The 26889-nt window shown below is 45.9% G+C and overlaps 1 protein-coding gene and 1 pseudogene across 4 annotated transcripts in view; both read left to right on the forward strand.

The window, feature by feature from the left end:
• The first annotated feature begins 3445 nt into the window (after window positions 1-3445).
• The window catches only part of ITGA3 (integrin subunit alpha 3), a 155710-nt gene continuing 132266 nt past the window's right edge, over window positions 3446-26889 (forward strand). Inside the window, exons 1-2 of one of the 4 annotated variants that reach the window (XM_088443596.1) lie at window positions 3446-3651; window positions 4302-4380. Coding sequence is in view for 2 of the 4 variants with exons in the window: in XM_088443593.1 (XP_088299719.1) it covers window positions 26309-26478 (170 nt within the window). In the remaining 2 variants the exon portion in view is untranslated. Of the gene's footprint in view, window positions 3652-4301; window positions 4381-25879; window positions 26479-26889 lie in introns of those variants that run through there. The other 3 variants (XM_088443595.1, XM_088443593.1, XM_088443594.1) reach the window with 3 other exon arrangements.
• LOC148509147 (5S ribosomal RNA) lies at window positions 16320-16438 on the forward strand (annotated as a pseudogene).

Below are 26889 nucleotides of genomic sequence, written 5' to 3' on the forward strand. Positions count from 1 at the left end.
CAATAAAAATATTCTTCTTTTTTCTGTCTTTGTGAATTGTGTGGGCTGTAGCCGCACCTGCATCCTTAAAGCAGCAGCGACAAGCGTGCGTCTGTCTGTTAAAGGGTGGTGACACCCTCAAAGTGTGCTACACAAACAATTAAAATATTGTTCTTTTTTTTTCGGTCTTTGTGAAATGTGTGGGCTGTAGCCGCACCTGCATCCTTAAAGCAGCAGCGACAAGCGTGCGTCTGTCTGTTAAAGGGTGGTGACACCCTCAAAGTGTGCTACACAAAGAATAAAAATATTCTTCTTCTTTTTTCTGTCTTTGTGAATTGTGTGGGCTGTAGCCGCACTTGCATCCTCAAAGCAGCAGCGACAAGCGTGCGTCTGTCTGTTAGAGGGTGGTGTAACCCTCAAAGTGTGCTCCACAAACAATAAAAATATTCTTTTTTTTTTTCTGTCTTTGTGAATTGTGTGGGCTGTAGCCGCACTTGAATCCTCAAAGCAGCAGCGACAAGCGTGCGTCTGTCTGTTAAAGGATTACATCGGTGACAGCATCCAAGTAGGCATGTCAGACAGTCCGTACCTGTACTGGCAGGAAAAAGAAGCAATTTGGAGGTCCCTGTACAAACTGGCTCTATTTTACCTGAGTTGCCCCCCCTCCAGTGTGTACTCCGAAAGAGTGTTTAGTGCAGCCGGGAACCTTGTTAGCGAAAGGCGTAGGAGGTTGCTTCCACAAAATGTGGAGAAGATGATGTTCATAAAATGAATGATCAACTCTTCCAGGGAGACCAGCCTCCAGAACGTACAGAGGGACCTGTGGTTCCAGCAGGGACGAATTAATACTCTGTGAGGATGAGGATGTACATAACACTGAAGAGGGTGAGGAATCTGTGGATGAGGAGGATGAGGACGACTTCTTGCCTCCGTAGAGCCAGTTTGTGCAGGGACAGATTAATTGCCAGCTTGTTTTGTGGGGGCCCAAACGAACCAATCATTTCAGCCACAGTTGTGTGGCAGACCCTGGCGCTGAAATGATTGGTTTGTTAAAGTGTGCATGTCCTGTTTATACAACATAAGGGTGGGTGGGAGGGCCCAAGGACAATTCCATCTTGCACCTCTTTTTTTTCTTTGCATTATGTACAGTTTGGGGCCTAGTTTTTTAATGCCATCCTGTCTGCCACTGCAGTTTCACGCCTAGATGGGTCACGTGTTTGTGCCGCCCACTCGTGTCGCTTAGCATAGTCATCCAGCTACCTCGGTGCAACCTTTTGGACATAAAAACACTATTGTGAGGTGTGAGGTATTCAGAATAGACTGGAAATGAGTGGAAATTAAGGTTATTGAGGTTAATAATAGCATAGGAGCAGAAAAACCTACAAATTCTGTGATTTTAGCTGTTTTTATGCTTTTTTTCAAAAAAATACAGATCCAAAACACAAAACCCAGAACCCAAAACACGGAAGGGTGGTTTTGGCAAAACCAATCCAGATCCAAAACATGAAGAAAGATCCAGATCCAAAACCAAAACACAAAACACGAAAAGTGGCTGGTGCACACCCCTAATTATAACATTTCAATTTTAATAAGCCGTTAAATAAGAGACCACACGAATTTTTTACTTTTGTAAAAAAAAAATTTTTACTTTTTGGACAGGATTCATTGAGTCTAATCAAGACTTTAAGTGCCTCTGGAGACAAGATTACACAAATAGAGTGTGAAAAATAAGGCATTTGAAGAATACACCAATACAGTACAGGACAATATTCCTGATGTGAACATTTGAACAGGTTCAAGAACAGAATCCAGGATCTGGGCCCCCGGTTTTGAGGGAACACAAAAAATACTTTAGAATCACAAAGAACAAGAAACCAGGGGCACATGAGGTGGAGTAGCCATGGCTATTGTACTACGACCATGCTACAGTCCACCTTGAAACAAAGAGCCAAATAAATAAAGTTATGCGCTTTTAAAAAATGAAAAAAAACAACTGCCAATTTTATAATAATTTACATATTTAAAAATTCATTTTTGCCAAATACAGTGGTGCGAGCACTCATAAATGACCCACTCCCGCATTTCTGGTGCCATAAATAATAAAACATCCAAAACAACAGGGATTAAAAAGTCAGAATGTTTATAGTTGTAAGAAACCCTTTACATTTACCCGACCTTACCATTCCATTAGGGTGCCTAACCTGAAGCTCCCCCTTTCCCCAGCCTTACCCTATACCTCCCAACCCCCCTCCCCCCAGGAACCCTTAACCAATCATTCCCCCCCCCCCCCCCACAACTATCCCTGCCCGGCTTAGCAGTGACCGGGATACCATGCGTCTGGACTCATGCGTAGTTAAGGCATTGGGATTACGACGCCTGGCTTTTATCCACTGCAGGGTTTAAACATTTGGAAAGGCTATGGTTGGCATTCCAACCATCGGCTTCCCAAATGATTACTATTTAAAAAACGTGACTAAAATTTAGATTTATTAAAAAATGTGACATTTTAAAAAAATACATTTAAAAAATAAAACTTACAGCATCCTGACTCACGGAGTCCTGTGGTACCACTCTGGTGACTGTGGCACCAGCGAGCTCTGGGAACTTTCACTTGCCTCTTTATCCAAGGTAAACAGCAGCAGGTGGTAGTACCATAGCGATGGCTTTCGCACCTCATCTGCCCCTGCTCCTGATCTTTGCGATTCCAAGTATTTTTTGTTTCCTTCAAAAACACGGTTCGCAGACCCTGGATTCTGTTCTTGACCCATTCAATGGTCACACCAGGCTTATATTCTATACTGTATTGGCGTAGTTTCTCAAATGCCTAATTTTTCATCACTCTATTCATGTAGTCTTTACTCTTTAGTCTCCAGAGGCACTCATTAGCTTGCTATAGCTCAATGAACCCTGTCCAAAAAACGGTGTCTTTGGATGAAGGCATATCTGAAATTTTTATAATATTAAAAAAAAGATAAATTATTTTTTAATAACACAAAATATAAGGTATGCCCCCAGTAGTAATGCTGCCCCCCCATTCCCCCTCCCATACTGTGCAATGCCCCGAGTATAATCCCCCAGTATAATTAATGCAGCGCCCCCCCCAGCACATGCTGTGCAATGGCCCCATAATGCTGCCCCCCCTCCCATGCTGTGCAATGCCCCCAATATAATCCCCCAGTATAATTAATGCAGCGCCCAGGCTTGGGCTGGGTGCCGGGGATTCGGGTATTTCCCCGGTGGGCCCCACTGATTGCAGGCCACGCCCCTTTTCAGGAGGGGCGGGGCTTAGCACCCGCGACGGGGGAGGGTTGCTGCCAGGCTTGGACTGGTCTGCTGCACTCGCACTGCTTATTGACCACGCCCCTTTCTGTGAGGGGCGGGGCTTCGCGGCCCGAGATCAGGGAAGGGGGGAGGGGTCTGATCTGCATGTTCTGAATGGCTCAGTCACAGTCTGTGCCATAACTCCTTGTGCTGGTGCAGGCAGCAGCTTCCGTGCAGTGCACTTCCCCCTCCTCCCCTTCTCTCTGACTCATGCGGAGATTAAGCTCTGCCCCCACCAGACACCTTCTCACTGAAATTTAGCAGTGCCACTGTCTGGAAAGAAGAGATGAGAGTGAGACCTTTAAATGAAGAGGAGTTCATGCAGCTGTACCTCTGCAGCTGCTAAGTACAGTAAGCTATTGTTTTTATTCTATTTAAAGTATATAATGTTGAAGTTTCTGACTGGCCAGATGGGGGGGTATGTTGAATCCCCTGGTGAGGCCCACTGCTTCAGGGGTGAGGGGCTACCTAGTCACTGTCAGGGCCTGCAGAACAGATCCTCACCTAAAAGTCTGTACTGCTCATGCATGGTTCTGTCGCCAGAGCATGGTCAGAGCAGCGAACACAGGGCCTGATTCATTACGGAACGCAACTGCAACAGCGTACGCAGTTGGGTGATTGTTGTTTACTGGTATTCTGGTTTACAGGTATTCAGCGTTTGGGGGGTGGTGAAGGGAGATTGATTGGAGAAACGCAGGTGTTCCTGTCCGTTTGAACGCCATAATAAATTAGACACTGCAATGGCCTACACAGCTTGAGTACATACTGTGCGCAACGAGGTTAGCAATTTCCTAGTAAGCTCAGGGCTTCTGTAATTGTGCATAAGGGGTCGATGGTACTCGATGTTTCCGATGTGTACACAGGACTGCATGGTATTACAGATATGATATAGTGGTAGTGGGAGGCAGTGGGCGTCTCTGCTGGCATTGCGATAGCAATCATTAGCATATTTTCACATCAGACCTGCGTGCGATTAAGTAGCTGTGATTGCAATCCCACAGGCTGCAGTGACTGAAGATAGAAGAAACGACTCAGGAACGAGCGATAGCATGCAGGACCAGGACTCAGAACTTTGGAAAGGTAAGTAAAGTACCCTAGGGGTGCGTATACACTAGACAATTTTTTAAACGATTTGCCTGATTCCGACGCAAGGGAACTACAAATCATTAAAATTGTTAAGTGTGTACGCACTGTCGACCTGCCGGTGCTGCTGACGACCCCATGTAACGAGATGCGGCAAGGGACGACATATTGGGCGGTCGGGCACGTGTTCGTCTAGTGTATACCGTCCGCCCAATATGTCGGCCTGTTGACTGGGGGGAGGGTCGCTGGTCGCATAACTGGGCACCCCCCACGTCGTTTAGTGTGTACCCAGCTTAAGGGTCCGGGTGGTTAGGGAAAATCAATACACTAAGAAAATATGGGGGGGAAATTATTATTATTATAGTAAAGGTGGCAATATAGAAAAATATAAAATAAAGGTGGCACAGATTATATAACTACATATCCTAAAGAAGACCTAACATTTATTATTATGCTGATGGCAACCCACTGAGGGCCTGATTCTGACCCGCTCGCGAGCGCTGTACGCTCGCAAGCGGGTTGCTGGTGCTGAAGTGCGCATGCGCACGACGGAGGGAGCTCTGTCGTGCGCATGCGCGAGACCCGGCGAGCGACTGGGAATCCGTCGCTCGGGGTCTCGCACCAAAGGGGGCGTGCTGTCGATGGTGAGTGACAGCACGCCCCCTTTAGTGGGCGTGCCGGGGGCGTGGCTGCCAGACGGAGGCGTTCCCATGGGAACGCCTACCGTCTGGGTCCGGCCCCACTGACATCACTAGTGATGTCAGTGGGAGTGATTTAGGCTCTGATAAAGCCAAAATCACTCTAGGGCTTGCGGCAGCGAGACCCTACCGCAGGGTCTCATCGCAAGCCCGATGGTCGCGATGGTCTTGACCATCGCGACCATCATCATAGACGCTCGCTATAGCTGTGGGTGGTAATCCACAGCTATGCGAGCGTCCAAGAGGCCGCTCCAAATTGAGGTAGGAGGGCCCTGATTCAGAGCGCTCTGGTCAGAGCGTCTGGCTCTGAATCAGGCCCTGAGAGCTCAATCTAATTAGTCGCGAAGGGAATGAATTGCCGTTGCAACTGCATAGAAACACCGGCAATGGCAATTCACCCCCCCTCATGGCCCGATCTCATCCAAACAGAAATGTGTGAGTCCGGAGGCACCATAAGTGCGGCGTACAGCCGCACTTACTCGCAGATGTGAGTAACTTGCAACTTATTGGATCAAGCCCTTTATATTTAAAAACTGCACACATTATCGTTAATTTATTACTATGTTAATAAAAGAGGGCACAAATTAATATTTTAATTAAAGGGTGCCCAGGTTAATACTATTTTAATAAAATGCAGCATCAATTATTGAAGAAATAATACTACTAATAATAATAATGTGAGATGACCACCTCCAATTGAAAGCCACACCTACCTAATGTTTGGTCACGCCCCTTAAGTGGGCAGATGCTATTGCATTACCCTGTGGGCCCTCTGTGCCCCAGTCCGACACTGGCAGCGCCCCCCCAGCACATGCTGTACAACGGCCCCATAATGCTGCCCCCCCTCCCCCTCCCATGCTGTGCAATGGCCCCAGTATAATTAATGCAGCGCCCCCCCCAGCACATGCTGTGCAATGGCCCCATAATGCTGCCCCCCCTCCCCCCTCCCATGCTGTGCAATGGCCCCAGTATAATCCCCCAGTATAATGAATGCAGTGCCCCCCCCCAGCACATGCTGTGCAATGGCCCCATAATGCTGCCCCCCCCCCTCCCCCCTCCCATGCTGTGCAATGGCCCCAGTATAATTAATCCAGCGCCCCCCCAGCACATGCTGTGCAATGGCCCCATAATGCTGCCCCCCCTCCCCCCTCCCATGCTGTGCAATGGCCCCAGTATAATCCCCCAGTATAATTAATGCAGCGCCCCCCCCAGCACATGCTGTGCAATGGCCCCATAATGCTGCCCCTCCCATGCTGTGCAATGCCCCCAGTATAATTCCCCAGTATACTTAATGCAGCGCACCCCCCCCAGCACATGCTGTGCAATGGCCCCATAATGCTGCCCCCCCCTCCCCCCTCCCATGCTGTGCAATGGCCCCAGTATAATCCCCCAGTATAATGAATGCAGTGCCCCCCCCAGCACATGCTGTGCAATGGCCCCATAATGCTGCCCCCCCCTCCCCCCTCCCATGCTGTGCAATGGCCCCAGTATAATTAATGCAGCGCCCCCCCCAGCACATGCTGTGCAATGGCCCCATAATGCTGCCCCCCCTCCCCCCTCCCATGCTGTGCAATGGCCCCAGTATAATCCCCCAGTATAATTAATGCAGCGCCCCCCCAGCACATGCTGTGCAATGGCCCCATAATGCTGCCCCTCCCATGCTGTGCAATGCCCCCAGTATAATTCCCCTGTATAATTAATGCAGCGCACCCCCCCCAGCACATGCTGTGCAATGGCCCCATAATGCTGCCCCCCCCCTCCCCCCTCCCATGCTGTGCAATGCCCCCAGTATAATCCCCCAGTATAATTAATACAGCGCCACCCACCCCCAGCACATGCTGTGCAATGGCCCCATAATGCTGCCCCCCCTCCCCCTCCCATGCTGTGCAATGCCCCCAGTACTTATGCTGCCCCTTATGCCTAATAATGACCCCAAAAACATTGGTGGACAGTGGGGGACTTTACTTACCTTTTTTTAAGACAGGAGACCTAGCGCAGCAAACTTCCTTCTTGAATACCAGTAATGGCTGTGTCTGGCTCTCCGCGCGGCGCCAAATCGCTAACTTTATCGTTTGATCGTTTGGCAAAAAACATGTACTACATGCTGAGCGATTAAACGATAACGATATCGTCCTAATCGTGCTACAAGTAGCCTCCATGAACAATGTCGAAAATGACCAGCGGGTGCGCGCATCGCTGGTCGTTTTTTACATTGTGTTGAACGATATTTGAACGATTTATGAACGATCGAGCGATTACGATATCGTAATCGCTTGATCTTTCATTAAAATGGCCCAGTGTGTATGCACCATAAATCAGTGCTGTATGTAATAAAACATAAATTTATGTGATTTAAGTGGCATATGGCAGTGATTGCCTAGAGAGTAGTGAATGCACAGAACAATCTGACAGCAAAGTCCAGAGAAGTGTGAAATGTTTTTGCTGTCAATTAGAAATTTAATTTATTACAAACTTGCTAATAAACATAATAACACTGTCTGGAACGCACCTGATTTCGGGGTTTAAAGTTGTGCCAGCTAGCAACAATGCGAGAGTTAAATGCTTTAGGTAACCCACAATCGGTGAAGGTTTATTAATACCAAAACCGCAGTGATTGGAATTATGCATGCAAGAGATAGGATACACTGGATTACCATATCCTTTCAGAGGCATATAGATGAAGACAAAACATACTGTAGATATTGAAAACTCCTTGCAAGGAGATATATTTACAGCACGAGCCATCATAATACCATGTAGAGTTAAGTATAACAAGGGCTATGTTTCTGGAAAAAAAGGTTTAGGAACTGTGGGTGGAGCTACTGGGGGTGGACAGGACCGTCCCTAGCCCAAATTTTTGGTAAGCGAGTATATTTTTGGCACCCCCCTATGCAGTGCCCCTTTTACAGTGCCCCCAGTAGTGGTCCTCCCTGTGCAGTGCCCCTTGTGCCCCCAGTAGTAGTCCCCCTATGCAGTGCCCCGAGTAGTGGTACCCACTATACAGTGCCCCCAGTAGTGGTACCCCCTATACAGTTCCCCTTATATAGTGCCCCCAGTAGTGGTCCCCCCTGTGCAGTGCCCCTTGTGCCCCCAGTAGTAAGCCCCTAATATAGTGCCCCCAGTAGTACTCCCCCATATGCACTGCCCCCAGTAGTGGTTCCCCCTATGCAGTGCCTCTTATATAGTGCCCCCAGTAGTAGTCCCCCCCATGCAGTGCCCCCAATAGTGGTACCCCTTATGCAGTGCCTTTAAACAGTGGCCCCAGTTGTAGTTCCCCCCCATGCAGTACCCCCATTATTGCCCTTTATATAGTGCCCCCAGTAGTGGTCCCTCAATGCAGTGCCCCCAGTGATACCCACCCCCCCTTGTAATGCCCCCAGTGGTAGCCCCCCCTTGTAGTGCCCCTAGTAGTAGTCCCCCCCTTGTTGTGCCCCCAGTGGAGGCTCCCCCCCTATGCAGTGCCCCAGTAGTATCCAACCCCTTGTAGTAGTCCCTCCCCTTGTTGTGCCCCCAGTGGAGGTCCCCACCCTTGTAGTGGTCCCCCCTTGTAGTGCCCCTAGTAGTAGTCCTCCCTTGTAGTAGTCCCCCCTTTGTTGTGCCCCCAGTGGAGATTCCCCCCCATATGCAGTGCCCCAGTAGTAGCCACCCCCTTGTAGTAGTCCCCGCATTGTAGTACTCCCCTCCTTGTTGTGCCCCCAGTGGAGGTTCCCCCCCCTATGCAGTGCCCCAGTAGTAACCCCCCCAGTAGACACATATGTAATAAAAATAAAAACACTTACCTGAATCCCCGCTCCCGCTCTGGCCGCCGACATCCGCTCCTCAGTCCGTCCTCCCGGGCCGGGCCGCTCTGCATTATGGGGGATGTCTCTCCCATTACCCACTGCGGGAGCCAGAAAGCTCCAGCCCGGCTCCGGCAGTGGGAACACACTCATTGGCTGCTAATCAAAACAAACACAAAGCTGCCGGCGCCGGCGACTGTGTGTTTGTCACTGTGTAGAGCTGACCGAACTCCGTCCGGTCAGCGCTACACACGCGGTGCAGCTGTGTCACAGAGACACAGTCTGCCCATGGCCCGCATGGTCGCAGCTGAGGCGCCCTCCACTATGTGGCACCCTAATCAGCTGCATACCATGCGTAATGGTAGAACTGGCCCTGGGGGTGGAGCTATAGAAAAACAATTATATGGCCGTGATTCAATGCGATGCTGAATAGCCCCGGGAGGGAGCCCCCGGAGCTATACAATTCATCGCACTGTTAAGTCGGAAAATGATGGTTCTCGCGACTTAACCTGGGTGTTTAGTCGCGAGAACCGGCATTCTCCGACTAAAGTGCAGGCCGTGAGACTGTTTGCACCGCGCTAAGCCGCCAAACAGCCGCACAGCCGACACTTTTGTCGGACTTCTCCTTGCATCCCCAAGGGGGTGTGAGAAGAAATCCTTTAGCCCGACCAAACATCGCGTTGAATTGAATAGCTTCAGGAGCTCCCTCCCGGGGCTATTCAACATCACATTGAGTTTAATTCCCCCCTATGTGTATATAATATATATTATATTATATACATATATTTAGTATTTTAGAAGGAGACACTCAAAAGGGACTTTAAAATAAAACTTATGTTCTGGAAAATACATTTTGGCCCAGTACCAGGGACGTCTTTATAATGGGTGCAAAATACGCGGTGCACACGGGCCCCTGGATCTAGGGGGCCATTTTCCCTGTGACTCGGGCATGTGCAGAAGAAATGTCCCTGGGAAAAAGATGCACGCACTGAGTGGAGAGAGGAACCTGCTGCCAGAAGATCCAGAATAGGTAAGTACGGCTATGGAGAGGGAGGTAACATAACTACATGAATAATAACAATGCCAATTGATTTAGGGTGTGATGGTACTGGGTCAAATTGAAAATATTGGTAATAAGTTTATGTTAAACATATGAACCCCCAGGACTTACATTGTTTGTTTTATTATGTACAAAGCAGTTCTGTTTTTTTCTTTGGTTTCTTTGTACATGACACCACTCTAGTAATAATATTGTGTGAAGTCAGACCTAATTAAACTTTTATATTCATGAGTTCTCTATATTTTGAATTCTGCAACCACATGTAAGCTGTGAAAACTGCAGAGTTGGACTAAGAGCTTGGTAATTGGTCCCAGGCTAATCATAGGATTTGTGAACTCTCAAACAGTTTTCTCCACATCTGTAGTGTCTTTGGTTGGGAACCACCCTTTGCCACTGTATTAGGTCTAGTCTGGTCTAAAATATTTCACTTAAAGGGATTTAAATCTATACTAATATAATAAGAATGTTGTGTATGTCTGTTTGTTCCAAGTTGGAGGAAAAACGCCTGAAGCGATTTGAATGAAAACTGCATCATTTTGTAGTGGAAACTCCTAAAAATAACTTGCACTAAAGTAGAAGATTAACGTTTGTATTTGTATACTATCAATACTTATGTTTTCTTTTAAAGGAAATAGAGCAAATTGTTTTGATAATGCTCAATGACTGAGTATTTGTAGATTTCTTGTGCATGCTAAAGAAAGAAAAAGAAAACTTTACTTGTGTGGGTGACCTGAATTCTACTGTAATAAGGAAAATAGTTGGAGTTTTGAGCTATGGGCCTGATTCAGAGATGGACAGTATTGCCATCCAAATCAAGTGCTACTAAAGCAGGAGGAGTCTGCATGCGCAGAAGGATTCGTGTGCCGCAAGAGTGATGGGAGTGATCAGACTGGATCCTTTTCAGAGGGCGTCCCAATAAGAAGCCTTTAATCTTCTATTGGGTAATGCCGTATGAAGATGGCGTTACACACCGGGAAGAAAGTTCCGTAATGCATCGCATTCTGGTGCTTACTACATATGGAAAAGGTATTTTTCTGTTTAGTACATACTGCCCCTGGTCTGTGACTAGTGACGCCAGCCTCTGACCTCTGACCCAGGCTAAGTTGTGGGATCCTGCCCAATAGACTGTCTTTAGTCATGTAACGCCGACTGATATTTATGTCTGTAGCTGTACTATTTTCTGGCACTACTGCTGTTCTTTTCTGGGAGACAAAAATTCACACTATATTTTATTCAAGGGCAATTGCGCCAAAGGTAATAGTATTGTAGTATTGTCTTGTTAGAATTGTGGATATATATTTATTTATATCTTTTACATATTAAAGTATATGTATCTATATATATATATATATATATATATATATATATATATCACAGGGGCTCTGCACTCACCATAATAACTAACAATAATAATGATAAACATAATAAACAGTGGGGTTTTGGTTCATGAATTGATCAATGCATTTAAGCTTGCAGCCCCCATCACGGGACCCCACTTTACTGCAAGTCCCTACTCTATTGCTCAGAATTATAACATGGACATAGCCATCACATTAGTGTTAAACTCAGGGTATGCTATCAAGGTTTAAAGCTCACAGCAACTTTGCTTTTAAATGTGAGACAGTTACCAAGCACACCTGTTGCTAAGCACCTAGGAAACAGCTGACACAAGTTAGATAACTAGTTAAAAGGGGTGCATGAGAAAATGTGATCACAAAAATGATTAATTATAAAAATTAATCATAATAAACAAAAAGCACTAATCCACAGCATTCACCATTCCTAGATTTGGGGTGCAACATGGGGTGCTTAGCAACAGGTGTCCTTGGTAATTGTCTCACATTTAAAAGCAAAGTTGCTGTGAGCTTTAAACCTTGATAGCATACCCTGAGTTTAACACTAATGTGATGGCTATGTACATGTTATAATTCTGAGCAATAGAGTAGGGACTTGCAGTAAAGTGGGGTCCCGTGACAGGGGTCTGCAAGCTTAAATGCATTGATCAATTCATGAACCAAAACCCCACTGTTTATTATGTTTATTATTTTTATTATTGTTAGTTATTATGGTGAGTGCAGAGCCCCTGTGATTTCTATTTAAACAATGTGGTCACATACCATGTTGCACCCCAAATCTAGGAATGGTGAGTGCCGTGGATTAGTGCTTTTTGTTTATTATGATTAATTTTTATAATTAATCATTTTTGTGATCACATTTTCTCATGCACCCCTTTTAACTAGTTATCTAACGTGTGTCAGCTGTTTCCTAGGTGCTTAGCAACAGGTGTGCTTGGTGACTGTTCCCCAAATCTAGGAATGGTGAGTGCCGTGGATTAGTGCTTTATATATATATATATATATATATATATATATATATATATATATATATTATGCATTTATGTCACACATGGCTTTTTGGAGCTTCAAATGCAGGCACTCACAGTTAATACAGGGTATTCATGTGTAAATCATCTGCTGGTTTGTATGATTGCTTTTAATATAGCTAATTGACATGCACTATATGAAGAATATTTGCATCTAGATCAGCACATTATAGATTTAAGAATTCGATGGATAACTAATAGTGACATTTTCATGGAGGAGCCTGCTTGCACCCTTTGTGTATTTAATATGGTATTTGTGTCTTGTGTTTGTGGTGAGTTAATAATGTACGGAAAGTAAATTGTAGGGTAAGAATATTTTGCCAAGGGCCATGGGCCCATTATTATTATTATTATCATTTATTTATATGGCGCCACAAGTGTTCCACAGCGCCTTACAAAGTACATAGACAAAAAAGTAACCATTGACTTACAATACAATACAATACAGGACATGGATAAACATTGCTATATTAGTGACATTAACGCCCGCATAAGCAGCCAAGTGTTAGTTGCCCTAGTGGATAGTAAGAGATAAATTAAATTACAGTAGGGAGAAGCACAAGAGGGTAGAGGGCCCTGCTCGAAAGAGTTTACATTCTTTAAGGGAGGGGAAGACAAACAGGAGTGACACAGAATGGGGTGGGCCGGGAGAAAGGAAGATGTATATTATAGCACATCTATAATGGGTGGCCCACACCACACACAAAGCACATAGGCGAAACTAGGGATCTGGTAATCGGTGGTCCCAGTTTTAGCATGTCAGATATTGTGTTACTATTTCTTGTAAAAAAAATTTTTTTATCACACACACACACACACACCAGTGGCGTCCGTCCCCACAGTGTGAGGAGGGACACTGTGTGCGTGGCGTAGGTGTGCGCCATCAAAAAGGGTGTGTGGCCTCATGGACAGGGGGCGTGGTCACTTGGGAAGGGGCATGGCCCTGCCGCCCGAGCCCCAGTGGTCCGGTGTGTTGGGGGTGCTAGAAGTACGGGTGAACACTGTGCAGTGCCAGCTCCATCACATTGCCAGGAGCCGAGTGCTGCACTTAATGCTACAGTGCAGCACCCGCTCCTGTCACCTTGGTGTCACCCCTCAGCGAGTTTTTGTGGCCCCAGTCAGTTTGAAAGTCTTTTCTTACCTATATGGTGGTTTCTCTGCAACGGGGAACCTCTGAGGAATTTGAGCTTCACTTGGCAGCGTCTTCAGCCGGTATTCACTATTCATGTAGGAGATAACATTGTCTGGAAGATGTCTGTTTACGCAGAAATATAACCCATGTCATCATCATAACCATATAACATATACTGGGCTTCGCCAGCCCCAGGACCCCCTGCATCTTTCCATCATCATGCCCACCTGTGGCTCTCAGCCTCATTCCCCCAGCCCGTGTGCATCTCTCTGCCCCATTCCCCCGGCCCCAGTGTGCATCTCTCTGCCCCAGTGCATCTCTCAGCCCCATTCCCCCGGCCCCAGTGTGCATCTCTCTGCCCCAGTGCATCTCTCAGCCCCATTCCCCCAGCCCCAGTGTGCATCTCTCTGCCCCAGTGCATCACTTAGCCCCATTCCCTCGGCCCCAGTGTGCATCTCTCAGCCCCATTCCCCCGGCCCCAGTGTTCATCTCTCAGCCCCATTCCCCCGGCCCCAGTGTGCATCTCTCAGCCCCATTCCCCCGGCCCCAGTGTGCGTCTCTCAGCCCCATTCCCCCGGCCCCAGTGTGCGTCTCTCAGCCCCATTCCCCCGGCCCCAGTGTGCGTCTCTCAGCCCCATTCCCCCGGCCCCAGTGTGCGTCTCTCAGCCCCATTCCCCCGGCCCCAGTGTGCGTCTCTCAGCCCCATTCCCCCGGCCCCAGTGTGCGTCTCTCAGCCCCATTCCCCCGGCCCCAGTGTACGTCTCTCAGCCCCATTCCCCCGGCCCCAGTGTGCGTCTCTCAGCCCCATTCCCCCTGCCCAAGTGTGCGTCTCTCAGCCCCATTCCCCTGACCCCAGTGTGCGTCTCTCTGCCCCATTCCCCCAGCCCCAGTGCATGTCAGCGTAATTCCCCGGCCCATGTCACCTCAGCTGTGTGCAGTCAGCTCCAACCTTCACCACCTCCAGCCCCCTGTGCAGTCAGCTCCAATCCCCCCCAGCCCCCTGTGCAGTCAGCTCCAATCCCCCCAGCCCCCTGTGCAGTCAGCTCCAATCCCCCCCAGCCCCCTGTGCAGTCAGCTCAAAATTCTACACACAATACCCCATAATGACAACGTGTAAAAAGTTTTTTTGTGTTTTTTTGCAAATGTAATAAAAAAACAACACTAAGAAATCACATGTATATAAGTATTCACAGAATTTTGAGGACAAAAATGCATTTATTCAATTTTGGAATAAGGCTGTAACATAACAAAATGTGGAAAGAGTGAAGCGTTGTGAATACTTTCCGGAAGCACTGTAACAATACAGTATAAGACTTAGTAAGCCAGCAACACAGTGCCATAAAAATGGCACTTTTCTGGTCTCTGAACATGTGGGGCCAAATGTAATAGGGTGTGAGTTTTAGGTAAAAATCCAACTCGCACATTCTCAAATTTTTTGAAGGTGTGAGCAGGGGCGCCAAGAGAGGGGGGGGAGCGGGTACAAATTACCCGGGCCCGGGCTTGCTGGAAGGGCCCGGTGGTGTCCCGGGTCCGGCACCGCTCCCCCCCTCTTACATCACACAGCAGCTGTGTGCTGGGCTACCCTGGAGACTGCTCATGGCTGCTAAGATGCAGCCACAGCAGTCTCCTACGTATGCCTGTGGGGGGAGCGATCAAGCTGATCGCGCCCCCTACTGGTTATGCGCCGTGCTGGGGGGCTCACTGCGCCCCACCTTGCCAGCACGCGGCGCTGCAAAACTTTTTATTTACCTACGGGGCGTGGCCACGCCTCCCACGATTAGGCCATGTCCCCTATTTTACCGGGCCCAGCGCCGCTCTTGACGGGCCAGGGTGCGAGTTGGTGCCGGGACTTGCAAATGTAGTAGCCTGCAAACTTTTGAGTTCGAGGCTACTACACTATGCGAATATGTGCAAGTATTTCCTATATAAACTCACACCTTTAATGTGACTAGCATAAAAAGGTGAAAGTTATACAGAAGCCTTCACAGATCAGTGAAAAAAATTATGTGCCCCCTCCCCCAGAAACATAACCAAACATAACCAGCCCCGGATCTGTAGGAGCCGCCAGCCACAGCCACTGTCACTTACTTGGTCCCCCGCTGTTAAGGAGACAGGACTGCTGGAGCTACTCGAAGAGTCATGCAGGTCTGTGCTGTCCCAGTTTATTGTTTATTTTATAAGTGTGCAAGTAAATGCTGAATAACATTTGAGCTAATTATTTGGATGATTGCATATATCTATATGCTCATTACTTATTCATTAGACGACAACATACTCTGTCTGTTAATAGTGGAGTATAAGTATTATACTGACAACCTATATTTTTTTCTGCGTACCTTATGAGCTTTATGAGGTCCGAGATATATTACAATACGCATCACTTTATTCTGGCTGCTGTGCTAACCATTTATGATTAGGCTTTTGGAAAGTGTTATCACTGATTGCCTACTCACAAGATTTAATGGAATCACTTGTTACGCTACTTATTGTACGATTTAGTGGTTAGAATGCACTATTTACAAACTGCCTATTAATAGGATTGAATCTAATCATTTATCATACAGACCGTATTACGTGCATTTATGTTATTTTAGATTAATATACAAATATCACTGTCACATGAACAGCATATTTAAGAGCCTATTGGAACATATTATTTGACTGATCAAATACATTAGTAATCAGTCAGACAATTATACTTGACTGTTTTACTTTATATGTCTAACCATGTGACTTACTGTATAATTGCAATTAAAGTACGCTCATGCAATACTTTTATTGATACTGTGTATTATTTAACAAAGTGGACTTCTCTGGTGAGTTAGTCCTACATACACTCTTACGCTGTGTGTACCTGGGTATTTACACTCCCCAGTTGGGAATTATCTACAATCATACCATACTGGATATGCTCAATCTCGTCTGATCTTGGAAGCTATACAGTTATGGGCCTGGTCAGTACCTGGATGGGAGATCACTTGGGAATACCAGGTGTTGTAGGTCATTAATACCGGAGGTGGATTAGGACGATTGGTAACTCAGCAGAGTGGCAACTCAGTACCATTATAACAACCCACATATATCCAGAGGATAAGATATTTTTATTGCAATGGTTATTTATTTACGACCAGGGTATTTACCTATCCACATGTATGTATGAACGCATGTAGAGATTTTATCTTATTTTTCAATACATTCTATTTTCGCCCTTATCTAATAACTCTAATTTTGTTTGAAGGGATATTCATTTTCAATTTTTAATACAACTCTGATTAAAAGTTAATTTTTAATATGAGGAAATAGGTTGGATCATTTATTGCTAATATGCTCATACACCAATCCTTTTTCTATTGGCTGTGCATATAAGGTTGTGTAACATCTGGTTATGTAGGGTGTAATTGATATCATTTTCTATTATCAATCAACATACATAAATGAAAGTGGACATTTGTCATGAAGAGTGCCCCAGCGAATAGCCCTCTCTTTCTTTCTCTGTCCTTTGTGTCCTTTGGCAGGTAAGTTTGTTGGAGCTGGCGGGGAGGGGTGGGGGGAGAGAGTCTATGCTGAAGGGTCTGTGAGGGGAGGGTGGGTCTGTGCTGTGACAGAAGGAGGGTCTGTGCTGTGGAGAGAGGGGGTCTGTGGTGTGAGGGAAGGGCACCTCTCTCAAAGGTTGGAGGGAGGGGTGAGCCACTCCCTTGCTCCCCACCATTCCGGTGCCTATGCAAGTATACCATTTTGACAAATGAATAATAAAAAATGGAAAGCCCCTAAAACATTAAATGCATCTTTTATGCATACTAACCAACTGCACTACTCTCTGCAGACTTTCTAAAATAATTATAAAATACAGAACAAATATACAATAATAATACTAAATATTGTATATAACTGTAAACAAACACCAAGAAACACTAAGACAAGTATGATTATACAGAATTAATTCTTTTTTATTGAGTTTTTGAAGAATATGCTGGGGTATGAAAGCAGTACAAAAGGGTGCAACAATTATAATTTGCCTTGTTCAGTGTGTGCAAGAGTATATAATGTAAGTTCAGGCTAATGCAGTGTAGTTCAAGGCTGGTAAAGATATGCATAGTGTTAGTGATATACTGTACTTATCAGTCATATTTGTTACCGATAAATTCCTTCAGGTGCTGTGTTTACACAGTTTGAGTAGAGCTCAATTGTAACTGCATGAGTGTTGCGTAAAACTGTGAGATGGTGGAGAGCTGCATATGTGTGTGTGCACTGTGAGGGCGCAGTGCTGCATTATTAGTGTGTAAAGTGTGAGGGTGCAGTGCTGGATAGATATATATATATATGTATGTACGCATGGATGTGTTATGAGGGTGCAGTGCTGGGTGTGTGTAGTGTGAGGGTGCAGTGCTAAGTATGTGTGCAGTGCATCATGTGTGTACAGTGTGAGGGCGCAGTGCTGCATTATTAGTGTGTAAAGTGTGAGGGTGCAGTGCTGCATAGATATATATATATATATGTATGTACGCATGGATGTGTTATGAGGGTGCAGTGCTGGGTGTGTGTAGTGTGAGGGTGCAGTGCTAAGTATGTGTGCAGTGCATCATGTGTGTACAGTGTGAGGGTGCAGTGCTGCATATGTGTGTGATGTGTGAGGGTGAAGAGCTCCATTTGTGTGCAGTGTGAGGGTGCAGTGCTGCAGATGTGTGTTTAGTATAAGTGTGCAGTGCTGCATGTGTGTAGTGTGAGGGTGCAATCCTACTTATGAGCGTTCGTGCAAAGGTACAGCGCTGAATATATGTGTGTAGTGTGAGAGTGCAGTGTGTGTGTAGGGTAAGCATGCAGTGCTGGGTATCTGGATGAAAGATCGACAATGAATAGGTCGACACCAGATGGTCGACTTGGTCAAAAAGTAGACATGTACAATAGACGGTGTAGAAGGTCGATATGTTCAAAAGGTTGACACATGTTTTTTCAACTTTTTTAATTATTAGGGGTTAGGAGCTTGGGGGAGGGTTAGGCTGCTGGAGGAGACGGTTAGGGTTAGGCAGTAGATGAAGGGTTAGGTTTGGGTCCTAGGGGGAGGGGAGGCTAGGGCAGGGGTCTTCAACCCGTGGCCCGTGGAGCTATTCCCCGTGGTCCGATGACCGGGGCACAGGTTGGGGGGTGGGAGGGAGATTTGTGGCGGGGACGCTGGCGCTAAAGGTGTTGGGGGGAGAGATTGGTGGCGGGGACACTGGCATTGAAGGGGTTAAACAAAGTCTCTGTGCCAGGAAGTGAGAGGATGCACTGCCAGGAAGGAAGAGGGGAGAGGCTCTGATGTGTCCTCCATGTCAGCAGCACATTGGTCCCATCAGTGCAGAGTGCAGCCATCCAGAAAGCTCCATTGTAGGACAGCACAGTGCAGCCACACATCGCAGTTCTCCCGGTGGGCTGCACTGATCACGAAAGCCAGATACAACCTTAAGGTCAGCAACTTTCAGCGGGCACTTCTCATAGAAACAACCTGCCCTACAAACACACACATGCTGTAGTGTATACAACAGTGAGTCTTTATTAGTTTTACATCATTGATGCCAACATCGACAAGCTGGCCAAGCAAAAGCAATGCCAAGTTTCGCACTGACATGAACACATTATTGTAAAAAAGGTAAACAGATCATGTTTCACTCATTAATATAATAAAATTATCTTTTGAAGTCTTCATTATGGCCTTTTGAGTCTGGAAAAGGTTTTAGAATCCTCCAAAATTTAGAGTCTAAATACCGCAATATAGCTTAGTGGCTCTCGGGCTTCGTTGAATTTTTTAATGTGGCCCACACTATCTTAATGGTTGAAGACCCCTGAGCTAGGGTTAGGCACTAGGGGAAGGCTAACGTTAGGTTTAGGCACTAGGGGAAGGCTAGCGTTAGGTTTAGGCACTAGGGAAAGGCTAGGGTTAGGTTTAGGCACTAGAGGAAGGCTAGGGTTAGGTGTAGGCACTAGGGGGACGGTTCAAATTATGGTTAAATCACCCAAAAAATTGTGTCGATCATTTCTGTGTTGTCCATTTGTGTCTACCTTTTTACAGTCAACCTTTTTACACTGCCGACCTATTACATGTCGACCATCTGGTATCAACATATTTATTGTCAATCTATTATATGCATATGTGTGAGGGTGCAGTGATGCATATTTGTGTGAAGATGGAGAACTCCATGCATGTGCAGTGTAGTGCTGCATATGTGTATTTAATGTAAGTGTGCAGTGCTGCATGTGTATTTAATGTGAGTATGCATATGTGTAGTGTGAGGGTGCAGTGCTACATGTGTGTGTAGTGTGAGGTTACAGTAATGCATATTCTAACCAACTTCATGCTCTTTCCTCCCTATCTTCCCCTTCTGTATCACGCCTGTCTGTCTGCCCCTCCCCTTTAGAATGTAAGCTCTCATGAGCAGGGACCTCTTCCCCCATATGCTTCTCTTTACATTCTCTTCTACTCCTTACTCCTTGACTGCCAACTCCCTGCTGCTTATTGTGAGTACTTTAATCGCTATTGCAACAATGTATATAAATCGTGTCCTTGTCATGCACTGTAATGTAAGTTACTTGTCCACTTATTAGTTTTATGTACTATGTAAGACGCTGCGGAACACTTGTGGCACCTATTAATTCCCACTTATCTATACACCCTAAATGTCGCTATTTAGCGTTATAAGTCGCACAAGAAATAATTGCTTTCCATGATTTTGATTGTGGTTCCAAAGCACAAAAAGATATTATTCACCAAAAAGCAGATAGTTACACGCCTTGATCTAAAATACAATTGGCGCAAAAGATTATACATAAACAAGGTACAGTCAATACATTACGCAGGCGCTCTGGATCCAGATTTCCAGCATCAAAGGTGAAGCCTCCGTCAGCAGAAAGAATATGATGACTCCCTACTGAATTTAGAGCGCCTGAATATATACCCTTACAGAGAGTAGGCAATACAATAGAAACGAGTTGGCATAATCCTATTGGTTCTTCTGTCACAGGTCAGTTGGTACAATGGTAGTTCAGCCCTCCAATGGCTCTTTGTGTGTGTTTTAACTAATCAGTAGACACTACATACAAAGTACATTGTAACACATAATTCTCCATAATCCATAACTTGCAGACGCATGTTGCGATCTCCTTGCCGATGGAACCAGAGATCTGCAAATAAAATGTGGTTTAGAATAGCACCAAACACGATGTGGCTACTACATACTAAACCTTCGATATCAAATACATGTGTTTTATAACATTATACAATAACGAATAAACCTTCTAATATTAGCCTTTATACTAAGGAATCTTTTAGGAAATGTGTGTATGTGTAAGAGAATATTGCGTAAAGTTGCTAATATGCGTAGTGCGTTTATGTGTAGAGTGCTTATGATAAACAGCGCAACTGCGCGTAATGTGCATTGTTTATGCATGTAAGTCTATGTGTGTGTGTTATGCAATTCAGTGTATTTATGATGGATTTAATATATATACAGGCAGGTGCATAAATATTGGGACATTGACAGAATTTTAATATTTTGGCCTCAATTCACCACCACAATGGCTTTGAAATGAAACAAACAAGATGTGCTTTAACTGCAGACTTTCAGATTTAATTTGAGGGTAATTACATCCAAATCAGGTGAACGGTGTAGGAATTACAATGGTTTCTATATGTGCCTCCCACTTTTTAAGGGGCCAAAAGTAATGGGACAAACTAAACAATCCTAAATCTAACTTTCACTTTTTCATACTTTGTTGCAAATCCTTTGCAGGCAATTACAGCCTGAAGCCTGGAACGCATAGACATCACCAGACGCTGGGTTTCATCCCTGGTGATGCTCTGCCAGGCCTCTACTGCAAATGTCTTCAGTTCCTGCTTGTTCTTGGTGCATTTTCCCTTCAAGTGTTATGTATGCTCAATTGGATTCAGGTCAGGGGATTGACTTGGCCATTGCATAACATTCCACTTTTTAGCATTAAAAAACTCTTTGGTTGCTTTTGCAGTATGCTTTGGGTCATTGTCCATCTGCACTGTGAAGCGCCATCCAATGAGTTCTGAAGCATTTGACTGAATATGAACATATAATATTGCCCGAAACACTTCAGAATTCATTCTGCTGCTTTTGTCAGCAGTCACATCATCAATAAATACAAGGGAACCAGTTCCATTGGCAGCCATACATGCCCACACCATGACACTACCACCACCATGCTTCACTGATAAGGTGGTATGTTTTGGATCATGAGCAATTCCTTTCCTGCTCCATACTCTTCTGTTGTTCCAGAACTGTAATGGCTTTTTTAGATGTTGTTTGGCAAACTCTAATCTGGTCTTCCTGTTTTTGAGGCTCACCAATGATTTACATCTTGTAGTGAACCCTCTATATTCACTATTGTGAAGTCTTCTCTTGATTGTTGACTTTGACACATATACACCTACCTCCTGGAGAGTGTTCTTGATTTGGCCAACTGTTGTGAAGGGGTTTTTCTTCACCAGGGAAATAATTTTTCTGTAATCCACCACAGTTGTTTTCCGTGGTCTTCTGGTGTTGCTGAGCTCTCCGGTGCATTCTTTCTTTATAAGAATGCTCCAAACAGTTGATTTGGCCACACCTAATGTTTTTGCTATCTCTCTGATAAGTTTGTTTTGATTTTTGATGGCTTGCTTCACTGATAGTGACAGCTCTTTGGATCTCATATTGAGAATCGACAGCAAGTGATTCCAAATGTCACACCTAGAATCAACTCCAAACCTTTTACCTAATTAATTGATAATGAAATAACGAGGGAATAGCCCTCACCTGTCCATGAAATAGCTTTTGAGTTGATAGTCCCATTACTTTTGGCCCCTTAAAAAGTGGGAGGCACATATAGAAACCGTTGTAATTCCTACACTGTTCACCTGATTTGGATGCAATTACCCTCAAATTAAATCTAAAAGTCTGCAGTTAAAGCACATTTTGTTTGTTTCATTTCAAAGCCATCGTGGTGGTGAATAGAGGCCAAAATATGAAAATTCTGTCAATGTCCCTTTATGCACCTGACTGTATATATTGTCCCTTTCTAACATATTTTAAAACTACAGTGCAAGGTGTTACAAGCAGTGAGGTTCACTTTCAAGCAGGGTGGAGACCCCCAGCTGATTGCCGATGCCACTTCGTCTGATAGCTAATTCAAAGGTTTTCCTCTGCCTATTTAGAATACACTTGTCAGTACTTCTTAAGCAAACCTCTGACCATTGGCCCTCATTCAGAGCCGCTCGTTAGCGGCAGTACGCTCGTTACGAGCGATGTTTGCACATCTGCGCATGCGTACGGTTTTTAGTACGCATGCGCGAACCAGTCAGTGCGGCCGAAAATCGTTTGTACGCTATATAGCGAGTGCCTGCTATTTTGAGTGACAGAATGAGGCGTATGTGGGTGGTAACAGGGGAAGGTGCTTGAAAATGGGGAGTGGAGATCCGAACGCAGGCGTGCTTAAAGGTCAAAACGGGCGTTTTATGGGTGTGTATATTTAAAACAGCAGCGTCAGTGACCACGTCACTTGGTTATTTTAGAGCCAGAACTGCTCGCAAATTTGTGGTAGCAAACACCAACCACAAGAATAGCGAGCAGTTCATACGCTGGTCGATGTACTCGATTAATCTAATAAATAGCGGACATGACGTATGGTGCGAGCGGCCAGGGGGCGTTTTTAACAAATAAACGAGCGTATGTTTTGCTCGCTCGTTCAGACTTAGAGGTGTGAACAGACTGCAATGTGCGTACGGATCATTTGAATAGCCACCCCTTGTTTTTAAACGAACGACCGCAAATAGCGAACGGCTCTGAATCAGGCCCATTGTTTCTAACTTCTTCATTCAGACAAATTCAATTGTGCATATCAGTGTCTGGGTTATATTTCAATTGCCACAGCCATACTTGTCTGTATGAAGGGCTTCTCAATTTATATGTAAAACACTCATAGTATCCTGGTGTATTTTTTTTTATTACTTTTCTCAGACATGTATACAGAAGCTGTTTCTCATTATTAACTAAACCCTGCATGAATATTGTGTTTGTCAGTGTGAGAGTGTTGTATATTATTCGCTATTTAGTGTTGTGCGAATGTGTGGATACGTGCGCACACTGGGTGCGTGCGCACGCAATGGTGCATTGTGGATTGTACCAACATAAATCGGACAGGGAACGACCAAATCGTCTGATAACAGGTGAACTGCGGTCGCATGCAATTATTCGACTTTGACACGCCATATAAAGTGCAATAATAGTGTAAGATGCAGTGCTGCATGTGTGTGTAGTGTGATGGTGCAGTGCTACCTATGTGTGTGTTGTGTAAGGGTGCAGTGCTGCATATGTGTGTGTAGTGTGAGGGTGCAGCGCTACGTATGTTGAGGATTCAGTGCTATGTATGTGTGTGTAGTGTGAAGGTACAGTCTTGCATATGTGTGTGTAGTGTGAGGATGCAGTTCTGCAGTGCATATGTGTGTGCATCATGAATGTGTAGTGCTGCATGTCTGTGTGTGTGATGTGAGGGTGAAGTGCTGCATATATGTGTTTAGTATGACGGTGCAGTGCTGCATATTGCACTGCATACGTGAGTACAGTGTGGAGGTTCTGAGCTGCGTAACTGTGTGGAGTGTGAGTGTGCAGTACTATGTATATGTGTGTAGTGTGAGGGCGCAGTGCTACATATGTGTGTGTAGTGTGAGGAAGATGCAGTGCTGCATATGTGTGTGTAGTGTGAGGTAGATGCAGTGCTGTATATGTGTGTGGCGTGTGAGGAAGATGGAGTGCTGCATGTGTGTGTGTAGTGTGAGGAAGATGCAGTGCTGCATATGCGTGTGGAATTTTAGGAAGATGCAGTGCTGCATATGTGTGTTTAGTGTGAGGGTACAGTGCTGCATATGTGTGTGTAGTGAGAGGAAGATGCAGTGCTACATATGAGTGTGGATTGTGAGGAAGATGCAGTGCTGCATATGTGGGTGGAGTGTGAGGGTACAGTGCTGCATATGTGTGTGAACTGTGATGTAGATGCAGTGCTGCATATGTGTGTGAGGAAGATGCAGCGCTGCATTTGTGTGTGGCATGTGAGGAAGATGCAGTGCTGCATATTGGTGTGGAGTGTGAGAAAGATGCAGGGCTGCATATGTGTGTGGAGTGTGAGGAAAATGCAGTGCTGCATGTGTGTGGAGTGTGAGGAAGATGCAGTGCTGCATATGTGTGTGAGGAAGATGCAGTGCTGCATATGTGTGTGGCGTGTGAGGAAGATGCAGTGCTGCATATGTGTGTGGCGTGTGAGGAAGATGCAGTGCTGCATATGTGTGTGGCGTGTGAGGAAGATGCAGTGCTGCATATGTGTGTGGCGTGTGAGGAAGATGCAGTGCTGCATGCGTGTGTGGAGTGTGAGGAAGATGCAGTGCTCCATGTGTGTGTGGAGTGTGAGAAAGATGCAGTGCTCCATATGTGTGTGGCGTGTGAGGAAGATGCAGTGCTGTATATGTGTGTGGAGTGTGAGGAAAATGCAGCGCTGCATGTGTGTGTGGAGTGTGAGGAAGATGCAGCACTGCATGTGTGTGTGGAGTGTGAGAAAGATGCAGCACTGCATGTGTGTGTGGAGTGTGAGAAAGATGCCGCACTGCATGTGTGTGTGGAGTGTGAGAAAGATGCCGTGCTGCATGTGTGGAGTGTGAGAAAGATGCAGTGCTGCATATGTGTGTGTAGCGTGAGGAAGATGCAGTGCTGCATGTGTGTGGAGCGTGAGGAAGATGCAGTGCTGCATATGTGTGTGGCGTGTGAGGAAGATGCAGTGCTGCATATGTGTGTGGAGTGTAAGGAAGATGCAGTGCTGTATATGTGTGTGTAGTGTGAGGAAGATGCAGTGCTGCATGTGTGTGGAGCGTGAGGAAGATGCAGTGCTGCATATGTGTGTGGCGTGTGAGGAAGATGCAGTGCTGCATATGTGTGTGGAGTGTGAGGAAGATGCAGTGCTGCATATGTGTGTGTAGTGTGAGGAAGATGCAGTGCTGCATATGTGTGTGGAGTGTAAGGAAGATGCAGCGCTGTATATGTGTGTGGAGTGTGAGGAAGATGCAGCACTGCATGTGTGTGTGGAGTGTGAGAAAGATACAGCACTGCATGTGTGTGTGGAGTGTGAGGAAGATGCAGTGCTACATATGTGTGTGGAGTGTGAGGAAGATGCAGTGCTGCATATGTGTGTGAACTGTGAGGTAGATGCAGTGCTGCATATCTGTGTGGAGTGTGATAAATCTGACCAAGCACAGGCAGGTGCAGCGGGGCGGCGCCTTTAAGAGGACCTGCTGGGATCTGTACCGGGTGTAAGGGAGAAGTTCACCGGAAGACAGGAGAAAGAGATGGGAAGAGAAAGAACAGGGGTGCAGGGAAGGTGAATTTGTCAGAGGAGAGGCTGGAGAGATCGTTGGAGGAAATGAGGAAGAGGGGTAGACAGTGCTGTGGGTGGGACAGTCAGACAGTGCATATCTGGAGGAGGGTCTGAGAGGGCGGAGTGGGACAGGGCAATCACACAGGTCTCACACTGCGCCGGGAGGTGACACGGATCTACACACTAGGAAGAGATCAGGACCGAGGAGAGAGAGCTCCCATACCATTACAGGGATTCCACTCGGATCAGGTGTAAGCTAGACCACAACTAAGATCCGTCGGCCAGAACAGGGATCTATGGGCACAACCGGGACCAAGGAACCAGGATAAGATCTAGGACATCAATAAGACACCAAAGACTGGTGCAAAGGTTCAGTACTAGAACACAGTGGAATTTATCCCTTATCTCCTGATCAGCACCAGGGACAGAACCACCGGGACCCCACACACAGGATTAGCATCGGGCTCAGGTACAACGAGGATGAGGATGGGTCCGGGTCAAGTCGCTCTCTTCTTAGGATTGTGCCTGTCCTGCTCAGGGTTTAACGTGGACACCCAGCTCCCAGTGATAAAGCAAGCAGGGGTCCCGGGCGGGATGTTCGGGTTCTCAGTGACAATGCACCAGCAGAGTGAGGGGGAGAGGCGCTACCTGTGAGTATCTCTTCTCTACACACAGGAGTCATGGCCAGGGGCATGTGTACGTGTATTCAATAGCAGAGGTACCTGTAACTAGTACATATGGGCTACATAGTCATAGCTAAGCTATGTGTGTATTATGCAAGTCATGTGTGTAATAGGAAGTCAAGAGTTCTCTCTGAATAACTATATTAAATTGTGTGCAAAAAAAGAGATACCTGATAGGATTATACAGTAAGGGGGTCTCATGTGAGTACCATGAGGTCTAAAAATAATCGTACATAACATGATATATATATTCTGTTAGCATTGGTTATAATTAAATAAAGAGTATGTACAATAGGGCAAATAGCATGTAGTTAAAGTAACCTGTGAAAAATCTAAATCAAAGTAATATTTGAGGGGTTGTTGGATCAGTGAGTACAT

The sequence above is a fragment of the Taudactylus pleione genome, unplaced genomic scaffold, assembly GCF_031769625.1.
Source record: "Taudactylus pleione unplaced genomic scaffold, aTauple2 ptg000331l, whole genome shotgun sequence".
NCBI lineage: Eukaryota > Metazoa > Chordata > Amphibia > Anura > Myobatrachidae > Taudactylus > Taudactylus pleione.